This window comes from Silene latifolia, chromosome 11 (assembly GCF_048544455.1).
Source record: "Silene latifolia isolate original U9 population chromosome 11, ASM4854445v1, whole genome shotgun sequence".
NCBI classification, from domain to species: Eukaryota; Viridiplantae; Streptophyta; class Magnoliopsida; order Caryophyllales; family Caryophyllaceae; genus Silene; species Silene latifolia.
Window position 1 is genome coordinate 6249550 of NC_133536.1, and position 16549 is coordinate 6266098.

Genomic DNA, 16549 nt, shown 5'->3' on the forward strand with positions numbered 1-16549 from the left:
TCTCCTCCAACTCTCCGAGTCGGACTCCTCGCTCCTCCGGGGTAAGCCTCGTTCGTGTTGCGGGGACGCTGTCCTCCCATGAGTGCGGGAAGGACTTAGGTCTACCGCGCCCACTTTGGGCTCCCCGCGTCTTGATCAAGCGTCGGCTTCTCCTAGTGCTCCGTTCAAATTTCTCGAGTCACGTTTTGGGCCCCGGTCTCTGGACGATTTCCACCGCTCTTGTCGGCGTGACAAAGTGTGAGCCGACGGTTGCGATTAGGTCCGGGAGCATTTTCGGTTTGCTACGTCAACCACATGTCCCATGATGGTGACCTGGTTGGTCGGGCAGCGCGTGTCGGGTATTATTGGCATCCCGAACTCTGGTTGGATTACTCCGCCGGTGGAGGGCTGCACGACTCCAGAATTGTTGAAAGTATCATCTTGGTAGAATGCGGTTTCGTCGGTCACGACTGCGTCTTGTTGTTTCGACATTTTCTTAGCTTTTTGGGTGGGTTTTCGTTGTTTTTTTTTTTTTTTTTTTTGTTTGGGAATGAATGTGACTAGCTTCTAGTGTCTTTTCCCACAGACGGCGCCAATTGTTCCGGGTGTAATTCCAGAGCAAGTATCGTTACCACCCGTGGCTTGTAGAATAATGTCTTGAGTTGAACCCTTCTTGCCTTTATCGTTCCTCTCGCCTCTCCGCAACAATGAACGAATCGAGGGGTTGGCTTTGTGCCAAGCGTACTCACTCTGACGCTCAAGTCAGTAAACTTAAAGGATTAAGTTGTGTTACTTGGCTAGATATGTATTGTAGAGAGATAAGGAAGATATTACCAGATGAATAGTGTATTTAGGTTAAGTTGTGGGATCCTTTCCTCAATGAAGGTTGAGGAGTATTTATAGGCTTTCCCCTTTTGTCACGTAGTGGCCTAGTGGCCAAGTGGCTAGCAGGTGGAAAGACTGATCTACCCCTCGGCCGAGGGACCTAAGGCAGGCCGGCGGGCCATGTTGACTCACCGCCGAGGGGTCTTGGATATGAGTACGCGGGTATGTGTCCCGGCTGGCAGGTAGTCACGCCGAGACCCAGGCTAACAGGCCGATGGGCTGCATCGGCTAGTCTGTCTAAGTCGTTGACTTGCTGTGGATATCTTTGACCTTGTTCAATATGTTGACTTGGTCAGCGGTGCAGAATATGCCCCATCAGTTTTATTTGGAGCAATCAAGTCCCTTAAAGTTTCACCAAAAGTGAAATTCAACCCCAAAGTGAAATTCAACCACATTTTTATAATTTTCACCAAATTCTTATATTAAATCACTTTTGATACAATTTATCAAATATAAAATATTTTATTTCATAATTTTAGAACTTTTATATTTATATTAAATATTGAGAATTGTTTTATTTTGAATTTTATAGTATATATGTTCCGGGTGTAATTCCAGAGCAGTTATATGGTACCACCCGTGCTTGTAGAATGACGTCTTTAGTTGAATCCTCCTTGCGGTCTCCTGAAACGATGAACAAACTGAGGGCTCGGCTTTGGACCGAGCGAACTCACTCCGACGCTCAAGTCAGTAACTTAGAGAGATAAGTTGTTGTTACTTGGTGAAGTATATATTGTAGAGAGATAAGGAAGATATTATCAGATGAATAGTGATTCTTAGGTTAAATTGTGGATCCCTTACTCAATGAGAGTAGAGGAGTATTTATAGACTTTCACCTTTTGTCACGTAGTGGCCAAGTGGCTAGCAGGTGGAAAGACTGATCTACCCATCGGCCGAGGGACCCATGGCAGGCCGGCGGGCCCTGTTGACTCACCGCCGAGGGGTCTTGGATATGAGTTTGCGGATATGTGCCCCGGCTGGCTAGTTGCCCCGCCGGACCCATTTGTCAGCCGACAGCCTCGTCGGTTAGGCTGTTCTAAGCCGTTGACTTCTTGTGGATATCTTTGACCTTGCTCAATATCTTGATCGGTCGCCGGGTGCGAATATGCCCCATCAATTGCCCCGCCGGACCCATCTGTCAGCCGACAGCCCCTCGCTTCGGTTAGGGCCGTCTAAGCCGTTGACTTCTTGTGGATATCTTTGACCTTGCTCAATATCTTTGATCGTCGTTGGTGCGAATATGCCCCATCAATTTGCCCCAGCGTAGTCTATGCCGTGGTATGGGCTCCGATGTATCTTTGAGCGTATATTCTCGCGTAAGTAAAAATTTTACTCGCGCCCGGCTTCTTCTACCTCGGCTTGTTACGCTTAGGCCGTACCCTATCCCCCCTCCACATGGATGTGTAATGGACATCCGATGTGGAAAAGAGAGAGAGACGTTGGCCGAGACCAGGGTTGAGAGTGGACCGTTTGGCAAGTAGATACCAAGGAGCGTGTTGAAGAAGATACGTCGATTGGCATTCACGTCAAGGAGCGTGTCCCAACCGCCGCTTTAAAAATGTTAGCGTATCGGTCGTTGTGGCCCACGCTGCTACCGGCCTTGGCCGAGGGAATCGGGGTTACGGCGCGGCAAATTCGTATCTATAGACCATTATTGATTGCGTCCTCGTTCACGCTCGGTCTTAATTCGCCGAGGTGTCAGATTTGCGTCTCAACGGTACTTATACATTCTTAAGCTCGGTCTTAATTAGCCGAGGGCAAGTCGTGGTTCCCTCGTCACTCTCGGTCTTAGTTAGCCGAGGTGATCGAGTTTACGTTCTGACTGCCGTTGTAAATATCTAGGCATATCGGCTCGTTCCCCCGTCGCCCTCGGTTTTAATTAGCCGAGGTGATCGAGGTTTTGGCTCGATTGCATTTACCGGCTCGTTCCCCCGTCACTCCCGGCTTTGGCCGAGGTGATCGAGGTTTTGGCTCGATTGCATCTTTCGGCTCGTTCCCCCGTCACTCCCGGCTTTGGCCGAGGTGATCGAGGTTTTGGCTCGATTGCATCTTTCGGCTCGTTCCCCCGTCACTCCCGGCTTTAGCCGAGGTGATCGAGGTTTTGGCTCGATTGCATTTACCGGCTCGTTCCCCCGTCACTCCCGGCTTTGGCCGAGGTGATCGAGGTTTTGGCTCGATTGCATCTTTCGGCTCGTTCCCCCGTCACTCCCGGTTTTGGCCGAGGTGATCGAGGTTTTGGCTCGATTGCATTTACCGGCTCGTTCCCCCGTCACTCCCGGCTTTAGCCGAGATGATCGAGGTTTTGGCTCGATTGCATTTACCGGCTCGTTCCCCCGTCACTCCCGGCTTTAGCCGAGGTGATCGAGGTTTTGGCTCGATTGCATTTACCGGCTCGTTCCCCCGTCACTCCTGGCTTCGGCCGTAGTGATCGAGGTTTTGGCTCGATTGCATTTACTGCTCGTTCCCCGTCACTCCGGCTTTGGCCGAGGTGATCGAGGTTTTGGCTCGATTGCATTTACCGCTCGTTCCCCGTCACTCCTGGCTTCGGTAAAGTGATCGAGGTTTTGGCTCGATTGCATTTACCGCTCGTTCCCCGTCACTCCGGCTTGGCCGAGGTGATCGAGGTTTTGGCTCGATTGCATACCGGCTCGTTCCCCCATCACTCCCGGCTTTAGACGAGGTGATCGAGGTTTTGGCTCGATTGCATTTACCGGCTCGTTCCCCCGTCACTCCTGGCTTCGGCCGAGGTGATCGAGGTTTTGGCTCGATTGCATTTACCGGCTCGTTCCCCCGTCACTCCCGGCTTTGGCCGAGGTGATCGAGGTTTTGGCTCGATTGCATTTACCGGCTCGTTCCCCCGTCACTCCTGGCTTCGGCCGAAGTGATCGAGGTTTTGGCTCGATTGCATTTACCGGCTCGTTCCCCCGTCACTTCTGGCTTTGGCCGAGGTGATCGAGGTTTTGGCTCGATTGCATCTTTCGGCTCGTTCCCCCGTCACTCCCGGTTTTGGCCGAGGTGATCGAGGTTTTGGCTCGATTGTATTTACTTTGTTCCTAGGCCTCTAGCTACATACTTGCTGAGGCTCCCCTTCCGGATCAGTTCTTCAATGACATTCTTCAGATGCCGAGCTATCGCTTAAGTGACCGGTGTGGCCGTGGTACTCGCAAAGATCGGCTCGTGTCACCGTCACTCCTCGGCCGGGAGGTCTTTCCCACTTCGACCCTCGCTCTTGCTCGGGCGAAGACCTCGGCAAAGAAAGACTCGAAGGCCTCGGCATGGTCGCTTGGCATGTGACCATACCGACATGTGAGACTCGAAGGCCTCGACATGGTCGCTTGGGTCACCTTCTCCTTTGTATGATATGGGCGGAAACTTTAGCTTAGTCGGCACCGGGACGTCAAGGACATAGTCATTGAGGGGCTGTCTGACCACGTGTCGAACGACACGCGGCGATTGGCTCCTTGTATCCTTAATCCGGCTCCCCTCTCCGTGGCGGGTCGGGCTTCTTCTCCGACTCTGGTGAGTCGGGCTTCTTCTCCGACTCTGACGAGTCGGACTTCTTTCACTCCTCCGAGGCGGGCCTCGTCGGTGCCGCCGGCGGCGAGCTGTCCTCCCGCGGGTGCGGGAAGGACTTAGGTCTACCACCGCACTCGGCTCCTCCGGCGTCTTGACGGGGCCGCTTCTTCCGGTGCTCCATTCAAGTCTCTTGGGGTCACATTCTGGCCCCGGTCTCTGGACGGGTTCCGCCGCTCTTGTCGGTGTGACGAGTGTGGCCCGACGGGCAATTATGTCCAGGAGTAGCTTCACTTTGCCGCATCAACCACATGTCCCATGATGGTGACCTGGTCGGCGGCGCGGCACATCTTGTTCCTTTGGCGTCTCGTTCGTCGTATCGTGATACGGTCGGTGGGGACTCGCCCGATTTCGAGTTGTGGAATGTGTCGTCTTGGTAGAATTTGTTTTCCACCAACACCTTCTCTGGTTGTTTCGACATCTTCTTAGCTTTTTGGGTGGGTTTTTGTTTTGGTTTTTTTTTTTTTTTTTTTTTTTTTTTTTGTTTGGGAATGAATGTGACTAGCTTTCTGTGTCTATTCCCCACGACGGCGCCAATTGTTCCTGTGTAATTCCAGAGCAGTTATATGGTACCACCCGTGCTTGTAGAATGACGTCTTTAGTTGAATCCTCCTTGCGGTCTCCTGAAACGATGAACAAACTGAGGGCTCGGCTTTGGACCGAGCGAACTCACTCCGACGCTCAAGTCAGTAACTTAGAGAGATAAGTTGTTGTTACTTGGTGAAGTATATATTGTAGAGAGATAAAGAAGATATTACCAGATGAATAGTGATTCTTAGGTTAAATTGTGGATCCCTTACTCAATGAGAGTAGAGGAGTATTTATAGACTTTCACCTTTTGTCACGTAGTGGCCAAGTGGCTAGCAGGTGGAAAGACTGATCTACCCCTCGGCCGAGGGACCCATGGCAGGCCGGCGGGCCCTGTTGACTCACCGTCGAGGGGTCTTGGATATGAGTTCGCGGATATGTGCCCCGGCTGGCTAGTTGCCCCGGCCGGGACCCATCTGTCGTAAGCCGACAGCCTCGCTTGCTAGGGCCGTCTAAGCCGCGACTTCTTTGTGGATATCTTTGACCTTGCTCAATATGTTTGATGGTCGGGGCAATGGTGCGATATGCCCCATCAATTGCCCCGGCCGACCCATATGTCGGCCGACAGCCTAAGCTTAAATTAGGTCATGTAAGCCGTTGACTTGTCTTGTGGATATCTTTGACCTTGCTCAATATCTTTGATCGTCAATGGTGCGAATATGCCCCATCAATATAGACAATTTATTATATATGTATGAATATTATATAAATTATAAATAATTTACTAAATATGTATGTAAGAGTGTTCTTCAATGATTAATAAATTATGTTGAAATTTGTAAAGTTGCAATTAGTAATTTTTAGTTATTTAATAAATTATTTAATACTAATATAAAATGTTTTTAATTAAAATTCTTGTGAAAATTTTGAAAATGGGATTGAATTTCACTTTTGTGAAACTTAAGGGGCTTGATTGCTCCAAACAAAACTTATGGGGCCTAATTTCACAATCGAACAGAATTAAGAGGCTTAATTACCACTTTTGCGGTTATTAATTATAAGAATTTAACATATCAAATAACACCATTCTCGATTAAAAAAAAAGGTTTTTCATCAGTCCCTAGATATTTTACATTTTGCCCATCAATCATTTCTGACACGTTTGAGTTTAGATAGAAAATGATGGTCGGCTTCAACAAGAAGTTGCGATAATAAAAATAAGTTATTACAGTATTATTAGTTATTTTTTCGGAAAATTTACGTGATATCCTTGAATTTTGCCATTTTGCACGTGATACCCAATTTTTTAAGTTTGAGTACATGATACCCTCAATGCACAACATACCCTTTTTGTCGCTATAAAAAAAACCAATTGCGCATAACTCCTATACCGGAATTCAAAATCACCCAATGTTTTTTCCTAAAATGATTATCTCGTCATAAACTATGATTTGAGGAAAAAAAAAAATTGTCGGCTGACATTGTATACGTTTTTTTTAAACGAAAATCTCAAATCAACCATATCTTTGATCTTAAATTTCTGAATAACCATTTTCATTTTATCAATTTATAGTTCTCGACGAGATAATTAATTTGAAAAAAAAATAGTCAATTTCGATTTCTTGTATATGTATGCTCAATTGAAATTTTTAAGAACGATAAAAAGGACACGTTGTGCTTGAAAATCATATCTTAAGATATCATGTGTACAAACTTAAAATCAAATCTTAAGGATATCATATGGCATATGCACAAACTTAAAAGGTTGGGTACTACGTGCAAAATGGCAAATTTGAAAGTACCACGCTACCACGTGAATTTTCCATTTTTTTTTCCATATTTTCACAACACAATAATTTTGGAGGTACAATTACATTGTTGTCGCACATTTATTCATTTAATTTTATAATAAATATAATTTTTTACATAATTAAATTATCTGATCGTATAAAACTGTCTCAAATAATAATTACTCGACAAAAATTATGCAATTGTGAGTAGTGAGTATTGTGAGTTTGTGACTTGTAAATCAAACAAGGGAAAGTGAGGCCATCATGTTAGGCTGTTAGCCAAATTACGACTAGACTACCCTTTCAAGAAGGGTGTACGTGGACGGTGGACCCCACTTGGAGGGACGCTAATTATTTTTCAAGTTTCCAACATTCTTTTGTGGGCTGTGCATTGTACTTAATACTTCCTCCATTCAACTCCACTCTACCATATTAGTTTTTGTACATTATTCACAAATAAACCTTCAATTGTAATTTTCTCTCAATACATAAGTGAAAATATATTAATGTGAGATCTTGTTTGATTCGTCTTTACGAGTACATTAAAAATATTTAACTTTTATAATTTTTGCAAATACGTAACTAACGATATTTACCGCGTAAAACACGCGTTGACAAATGTGAAAAAGCAAAGTGGTAAAGTGGAGTTGAATGGAGGAAGTATTATTATTAATTTGTGCACAATTCCACGTGAAGAAATTCAAGGGCTCAACTGCTGAAGAAGACTCAAGAGTCAAGGCAACGACTAGTATTTAACTTGAACTAAAAAAAATTATATACGTCAAATAATTATGTAATTTAATTACGAAATAATTAAATGTACGTTATTTTTATTACAGAGTAATATAGCGCGTTTTGATTACGTAAACAATTCCTTGCTTTTTAAATTCTTTTTTTTTTTTAATTCGAACCTCTGACCCGCCCGACCCGACCTGCCCCTTACTTGCCTTTGGACCCATCTGGACCGGTTACAGGGGTAACAATTCGAAAACTAAGGAAAGAGAAAGTATTGAATGTAAGGAAGTAATGAGAGTTGCACAAAGAACTTGGGATGAGAGTGATAATTAAAAAGAGCGTATACGGTTGAATGGTTGATAGACATCTAAGATGTGAGAGAGTGCATGAGAATCAATGATGAGACTTGAGGAAAGGAGAGAGTGGGGCAAACTTCGGGGACGAAGTTCGTTTTAAGGGAGGAAAATTGTAATACCGGATAATTTGGGACCTACAAAGGACTTTGGGACATGTGAGGGGACCCACGTGTACTCGAAAGTAAAGTATGACCGTACACTAAACCAAGTGCAGCTGGCACTAGACCAAGTACAGCGGCACTCGACCAAGTAAAGGTGGCACTCGACCAAGTGGAGGTGGCACTCGACCGAGTAGCACTTCATTCAACCGAGATAGTATTCCATACTCTCTCCTAGTCTGCCTAATATTCTCCTTTCTTTTTGACACAAAAATAAGGAAATGAATTTGGGCCACACAAAACAACCTACTCCACATGAAATTGAATTTGGACCATACAAGGGTTTTCAAAAAAAAAAAAAAAAACAGAACCCGACTAATATGAATAAAGAAAGAGGGAACATTAAGCAGACTAGAAGCGAGTATTAAATGTTAAAGTCAAGTAATAAGAGATTGACAGCGATACTCATCAACTTAAGTAGTACGTAAATGAAGAAACATAAAAAAAGTAAAAAGATTTCTCGGAAACTTCAAAAAGTTTCTAGAAAATGAGTCAAAAAAAGAGAAAAAAGGTTGTATTTCAGATGTACTATCTCACACTTAACGATTTTTTGTATATTTTTTTGAGTTTTTTAGAGTTTATAAATTACATTTTAGTTTTGTAATGTCAAAAATCAATTTTTTTGAGCTTATATGTAATTTTTTTTAGCTTATATGTAATTTTTTTAAGTTATAATGCAACTTTTTGAGATTAAGTTTAAATAAATGAACTCAAAAAATTTATAATAAAACTCAAAATTTTTAAATTAAAACTCAAAATTTTTATCTTAACGCTATTTTTTCAATACAACTGTTTTTTTATATATATATGATTTTTTCACATTCACTTGTCTTTTCAATATCCCTTAAAATAAAAGACTAAATATTACGATATGTATACTTATATAAAAACGATTTTCGTAAGGAATTTAAATTGTACTCCCTCTTATTCTCTATGTTCTTCCACCATTATTTTTGGGTAGAATTTAGTGGGAGTATGATATGTGGATGTAAATGAAAGTAAGAGAGAGAATGTGGGGTCATAAGATATTGTAACCACAAAAGATAGACAAATAAGGAAAGGAAAGATCTTAGTGAATTTGTCGTTTTAGCAAATGTGGGAGATATTAGAGAATATGAGGGAGTAATATTTTTATACTTTTTGAACAAATATATTTTTCTAAATATTTAAGTCAAAGCTTATTTAGAAAAAATATATAAAAAACAGATAGAGTAAAGTCGTAAAGATAAACTTTATTGGACTACATTGATTACATGTAAACAATGATCACATTACTCTTTACACAAATTCTAACTTTAAACAGATACTATCCGCCAAAAGTTATAGACGGGTCAAATATTACACCACTTTCATAATAAGACAAATAACAAGTGAGATGTCACCACTTTGTCTTACTCCCTTCATTCAACTTCACCTGCATGTTTCTCTTTTGCACAGTATTCACAAGCAGACATTCAACTTCAATTTTCTCTCAATATATAAGTTAAAATATATTCATGTGGGATCTTATTTGATTCGTCTTTAAGAGTACATTAAAAATATCTATCTTTTATATTTTTTGCAAATACGTTGCTAAAGATATTTACCGCGTAAAAGTCGCGTTGACAAACGTGATAAAACAAACATATAAAGTGGAGTTGAATGGAGGGAGTATTATACTTCTTCCATTCAACTCCACTCTACCACTTTACTTTTTCACGTTTGTCAACGCGTATTTTACGCGGTAAATATCGTTAGCTACGTATTTGCAAAAATTGTAAAAGTTAGATATTTTTAATGTATTCGTAAAGACGAATGAAACAAGATCTCACATGCATATATTTTCACTTTATATATGAGAGAAAATTGCAATTAAATGTTAATTTGTGAATAGTGAACAAAAATCAAAGGGGTAGAGTGGAGTTGACTGGAGGTAGTATAAGGTGGTGACATATTTGACCCGTTTACACTTTAAAGGGATATACCCGTCTAAAGTGAGACTAATTGTACTCTTTAAGTGATAAAAAAGACACAATCAATGGATGCAATTACAGTAAATCTTTCTTAAGACAGAGATATCAATCTTAAATTTAACATGGATTAAATATCATATTCCGTACTAAATAAATATTTGTTTTTCTCTATGTAATCTGGTTTTGTTTTATTCGTCCATATATATATTTGACTCATCTTTATCGACCAATATTTTCTCATCTTATGTACAATGACTACGACTTTTTAAGAGAATCATGTTATTGAAATTAGTAATTTCAACCAACCAATTGTGACGAATATAAGTGACAAATCTCTGTATACTGGGAGAAAATACGGAGTAATAGTCATAGCTCATCATAGTTTACCGTTAAACTAGTAAACGGAAGAAGTGAGAATTTAAAAGGCAAAATGTAACACAAATTCTTAAGTGAGACAATGGTCTCTTAATGTTAGTAAAAGACCTCTCTAATAAGAGTTAATTATTATTTTTATTTAAATGTTATCATTTTTTTTTAAATTAGTTTTTTATTTATTTATTGGTTGTCTCTTATTAATGTAGTGAGAGACGGTCTCTCAGAAACATGTAAATATGTACTCCCTCCATTCAACTCCACTTTACATATATTCCTTTTTCGTACATTCAACTCCACTTTACATGTTTCCTTTTTAAGCCAAGAAAATGACCATTCTATCCTTTTCACACTCCATATTTACAAAAAATGTCATCCATACCCCACACTAATCCACCATAAAACCCCACCTTTATATTTTTTTAACATTTTTAACCCCACCATTCTCTTTTCCTATGTACTTTTTATAGTTTTTTTAATCCGCTCCTTAATACCCGTGCAAAAAGAAAATATGCGAAATGTAGTTGAACGATGGGAGTAATATCTAAATATTATTGTTGCTTCTTACATACATTGGAGGTCATTTTCTTAAAGTCCCTCCGTTTTTATTTATATGACGTTTTTGTTTTTCGAGGCGATCTTTTGATTTTAAATTTTACAAAAATAAATTTGTCCAAAAATTATAAAAATTACACCATAAAATTCCTTATAAAAAGAGCTTTCATATTAGTATATACTCCCTCCTATTCATTCATTTTGTCCCTCTTTCCTTATGGAAGCTAGTCGGATTTTTGTCCCTCTTTCCTTTTTTGGTAACTTTTGTGTGGTCCAAATTTAATTACATGTGGAGTAGGGTGGAATAAAGTGTTTTGTGTGGTCCAAAATCATTTTCTTAATTCTTGTGCAAAATAGAAGGGGGGCAAAATGAATGAATAGGAGGGAGTATATCATAATATTTTTTTTCCCTACATTTTAAGAGATATTAAAGAGAGAAGGGAATATCTCAAAAAGTGAGAATGACATATAAAATATATATGGATCTTTAGGATCTTCATAAAAAAGTGAGAATTTGTAAAAATGTAAATACGTGTGTTAATTGGTATAAAAAAAGCAAATATGTGAGAAAAACCTTCCTAGAAAACTTGTGGGAAAAACACTAGTAAAGAAAAAGAGTACATTATTACATAACTTGATATAATTCGAATTGAACCATACTTTGACGTAACTTCTTGATCGTTGAATAAAATTCATCGTGGTTTATGAACTTGATATCTTCAAATCCTTAATAATTTTAATCTTCATATTTCTCACAATCTTGATGTAGTCATTCATGATGACTCGTTAAAAATGCTTTAATACAATTTATTTGGAGCTGAAAATGAATAATGCAACTTATGAAGCGATCCCGGACACGTGGTAGAAAATTAGGAGAAAAAGAAACACGACCTGGAATGGCCTTTCAAACAGCTCAAACTGAAGTGTATAATTCACGTTTTTCTGGATTCTAAGGTCCCAGAACAAAAATGTCCGTAAATCACACGGATGATTCTCGGTTCAGACAAAGCGGCCTCGCAAAATTTGAGGAGCAACACAGGACATTTGAGGTTGCCAGTGTGCGACAAACCAGTCTTGGGCGGAAATTGGAGACTCGTTAAAAATATTTAAATAATTATTATTTGGGGCTGAAATTAAATAGGGTAACTTCTGAAGCTCCCCTTGAATAATAGGGTAACTTCTGAAGCGCCCCTTGACATGTGGCATTGGTGGCAGTGAGAGCATCCGCAACAATGGGGTTCCCCATATTTTATCTCTCTTTTTCTTATTCGTCCACCTCATTTCCCACTAATTTTTCCATCTACCCTCCCCAATCTATAACCACATTTATGCAACAATGGGGTTCCCTATTTACCTATAAAAAATTGGGAACCTCCCCAAAAAGAACATAATTTACCCTTGCTTTTTTTTGGAAACCCTCTCTATTAATGGTGGAACCTCAAATTATGGGGAGGTTGGTGCATTAGTGAGGTTCCTCATATGAGGAGAAAAAGTGCATATGGGGAGGTAGTTCTACACCTTTGCGGATGCTCTGAAGGTTACGAGTCTTACGACGGAGATGAAGAGGATTATTGAGATGGTTGATGCATTTTTATCGCTTGGAAGAGACGTTTGATAGGGTACTAGGTATGGAGATTAGCCGTTTCAGATTTTATTGGGTGAGCAGAGGGAAAAATCTGGGTTATAAATAAGAAAAAGGGGAGAAAAGAGCAAGTCAATGCCGAACAATTGACTTTTTATCGCCGGAAGTGGATTTTAGCCTTTTGTAAAAAGAAAAAATAAAAGGTAGTAGAAAGCCAAGAAATAAAAATTAGTTTCTAACAAAAAAAAAAACCATAATTCATTAGTAAATAATTTTATCACCGATATCAAAGATTTGTAGTGCAGATCATCCCCTATCTACTCAATTTTGAAATATTTATTCTCATAAATATACTCTCAATTTAGAGTTTTTTCATTGATTCTTTATTTATTAATGTTACTTTGAAGTATAAGGAACATTGGCCCAATTTTTAACCCTAAGCTCATGAAAATTATCACTAAAAACTCAAATAAACTGAACTTAACCCGACTCAAAAAAGCACAAATCAATAAAAGTGGGTAACCGAAATGAGACATTGAAATCGAGCTAAAACCAAAACTAAGGTCAACCCGAATAAAATCGAACCTACTAAACCCCAGTCGAAAGTCGAAACCACATTGAATAACCTACATGCCAAATCTAGTTTCACCCAACCAATTGGGACAAATTATGTGAGATCCACATATATTGGGAAAAATTAATAGTCTAAAAGTTCATGATGAATGTTAAATTGCTTCTTGTTTGGTTTAATGTGAAACTTGCACTTCCTACATATATTGGAAGTCATATTCTTATTCCAACCAAACAACCATAGGTCTGGACTTCAGGAAAGAGTGCTATTTATTCAGGTTACAATCAAACGACGACTTGCTTGGACCTCAATCTCACTGAAAGCCCTCGGCCTAAATTTTCTTCAGGAACTCCATGACATAAACATTATAAGCAGAGCAAACAACTTGGAAGGCTTGAAACCCGGCTTTGAATGCTAATGCCTCGTATTCGACTTTGGACCTCTCTTTCCCTCCTATCAGACACATTATAATAGCATCGACTTGTAGGACCAAACGCGCAGCTATATTTGTTGTCGATTCATGTGGATCGGGAAGAAGATATTCACATACTATAACTTTGCCATGATCCTCAGGCAAGGCATCATAGCAATTCTTTAGGATCTTTATGCATTCTTCATCATTAAGATTATGACAGACGTGCTGTCAAAAAAAAAAAAAAAAAAAAAAAAAAAAAAAAAAAGATTATGACAGATGCACTGTATTTCAAACATTAAAAATCATATTAGAGGCGATTTTCCATCAACTATTAAGCCACCATTTTATTGAACTCCATCTAACATTCTTACCTTGAGGAAAATAGCATCACCTTTGGGAATATTGACAAACATGCTCCCACCTACATGTTCCACACCTATATATACACACACAAATAATGTGATAAAAACAAGCCAAGTGTCGAGAATCGGAAGCACATTGAAATATAAATAATTTAATTGATTAAAGTTACCGGGATAAGAAGGCGCATCTGCAATGAAGTGAGGCTGATCAAAATTAATGCCTTTAATTTGTGGGTATTTAGAGCAAATCATGCCAAGCGTAGCTCCGGTGTTGCCACCCACATCAACCAAAGATGGTAGCCCTTCAAACCCTTTATAATTCTTGAGAATTCCACGCATAACAAGTGTAGAGAGATCTGACATTGCCTTACTAAAAAGAATCTGAAACTCAGGATGTTTTCCCATGTACTCGTAGTAAGGCATACCCAATGCTTTTGTGAACGGTACTGATCCTTCAAGAACTGCATATTTCAAGCAGCGTCTGCAATATAAAAACACCTGGCTCGTCATTCGTCAAGATGAAAAAGTATCTCTATTTGGAATGGTTGTAGCTTAAAACCACTATACAACAACAGGGTTGAATAACTATGATCAAGAATAAGGGAAGCAATGGAGTAATTCCGCAAAATCTTTGTTCATATTATCACCAAAAATGTTTTAGAAAATGAATTATTGCTGGATAAAATTGGTCGAAGTTGACATCTTATGACTACCAAGTTAAACACTTAAACTATGTACAACAACAACAGCAGCAAAGCAACAACAGATCCTTAATCCCAAAATGATTTGGGTCGGCTGACAGGAATCATCCTTTAAAAACGTCCATGGGCGATCGCACAACTCAAAATGAAAAAGATAGAAAAAGAAGAGTGAAAAGCAAATGGGAAGCAAAGCATGATAAAAACGTCAAGTTAAACATATAGGTTTGAAAATCAAAAACTCAGTTTTCTTTTATAAAAGCTTAAGAATTTAGTTAAAAAATACAAATTAATGACAATAGTTTTGAAGAAGTAAAATTAATGTTTCAGAAAATCTTAAAAGTAAACAGAGTATGATTATATAAGAAGTTTTTAGGTAAAACATTTGATAAATCTCAAAATTAAACAAATAATTTTTAAAATTAAAATAAAAATGATAAATAGTTTAAATAAGAATATATACTAAAAATCCACATATATCATATCCCTCCATTGTGCTCTCTCCGTCACCATACCCTCTTTAATCCCGAGAGATCTCATATCATGTTCAATCATTTTCAACCAAGTTAAACTATATACACTATGGAGAATTTCTGGGAATTTCCATTAAGGGTCATGTTTTACATGATTGGAAGAGTATAATAAGTTGCTTACAAGCTGTCATTCACACTACTACGAAAGGTGGTATTCATGAAAGCGGAAAAAGAAACACCATCCTCATTCGGCATGAAAAATTTACAGACAGGTGCAAGCCCATAACGCTTCTCAACTCTGCCTAAGGAGAGGGTGAGGATAGAGTTGCTGACCAAGATGTCAAGCATGCGGCCGAGGTAAGACTGGGCAGCCTCTATGTTAGTGGTGGGCAGCTTGGCGACAATCTCAGCTACTGACAAACAAGCTCCAGGCCCACGTTCTTTAATGATCTCAAACACTTGAAGATCAATAACTACTTTTAGCACCTCCCACCTTGTAAAATCACTAGCTAAAGAAAAGGCAAATGAGGCTGCTATTTCCTCCTCCTCTTTCCCCAAGTTCCAATATGAGTCCATTTGACAGAGAAATAATACAGTATATGATTTTTGCAGCTGTAAGCTCCTGAGAAATATTCAAGGTTTTTCAAGCTATATATAGAAGGTTCTTTCACTAAGAAACTAATTGCATTAATTAAAGTCTATTCACAATAGTATTCACTCCTAAGTAAATTACTTGACGTATTATATTTTGGAATGCGCAAGTGACTTCACATTTTCTTTTCAGGATAGTTTTTGGGTTAAGAAATTCTCCATCCTATGACCCTCATTATGTTTCTGGTAGATACTCGTAAAATAATTGTCTTTTTTTCCTCTATCCTCTATCGAGTACGTTAAATAAAAATTAAAAAGCAAACTTCTACGGTATCCCTATTTGATTAACATGATGGCAGGTGTACTTCGGAACTTGTACACATTTTTTAAAGTCAAGGAATAACAGTGATATTTCATCAACTTAAGTATGACCTTTACGTAAATGAAGACACTATATACATGATAGAGGGATTAAATCTTTAATATATAACATGACTATAGTCTTAGAGGTGACAGTAACACCCTTACCTTGTAAATATCCATCCATCCTACATAAAATGGATTGATTATGGATGGTGAATTTTGTGTGAATTCAAGGTGGAATATGGATGATAGAACCATCACATATTTAGCACCCTAGTCCCTAGTGGATATAAACCCCAAATTTATATAAATTCTAGATCATTTTAATTATTTAGGACTGATTATATATTCATTACCCTAATTTCAATTAAAAAAACTTTAATTTTCTAGCTATATAAGAAAATTGATGGATAAAAAAATAGAACGGGAATAAGAATAGAATATGAATAAAACAAATACAAACGGATATGAATATGACTATAAATTCACTCATCCATATCCCGCTCATTGTCATCTCTACTAGTTCCTGTTCTCAATGATATTGATCAAGCATCATTTCTATACCCACCCACCCAACCATAACCTTACAACCATTAAACCACCATGTTTAC

General features: G+C 39.1%; 1 protein-coding gene across 1 annotated transcript; it reads right to left on the bottom strand.

Annotated features, from left to right (window-relative positions):
• Nucleotides 1-13168: 13168 nt before the first annotated feature.
• Nucleotides 13169-16040, bottom strand: LOC141610808 (caffeic acid 3-O-methyltransferase-like). The gene is made up of 4 exons (XM_074429069.1): nucleotides 15166-16040; nucleotides 13984-14294; nucleotides 13823-13887; nucleotides 13169-13676 (listed from the first exon to the last, which is right to left on the bottom strand). The coding sequence occupies exons 1-4, from the start codon at nucleotides 15558-15560 to the stop codon at nucleotides 13368-13370; spliced, it is 1080 nt and encodes a 359-aa protein (XP_074285170.1). The 5' UTR covers nucleotides 15561-16040; the 3' UTR covers nucleotides 13169-13367.
• Nucleotides 16041-16549: the final 509 nt, after the last annotated feature.

Bases quoted from the DNA above. Each gene is read 5' to 3' on its own strand.
- LOC141610808 (XM_074429069.1), bottom strand. From the start codon at position 15,560: ATGGACTCATATTGGAACTTGGGGAAAGAGGAGGAGGAAATAGCAGCC. The intron at 14,295-15,165 runs GTAAGCAACTTA...TTTATATTGCAG, and splicing joins AGTAGTGTGAATGACAGCTT to ACGCTGCTTGAAATATGCAG. The intron at 13,888-13,983 runs GTAACTTTAATC...GTGTATATATAG, and splicing joins AGATGCGCCTTCTTATCCCG to GTGTGGAACATGTAGGTGGG.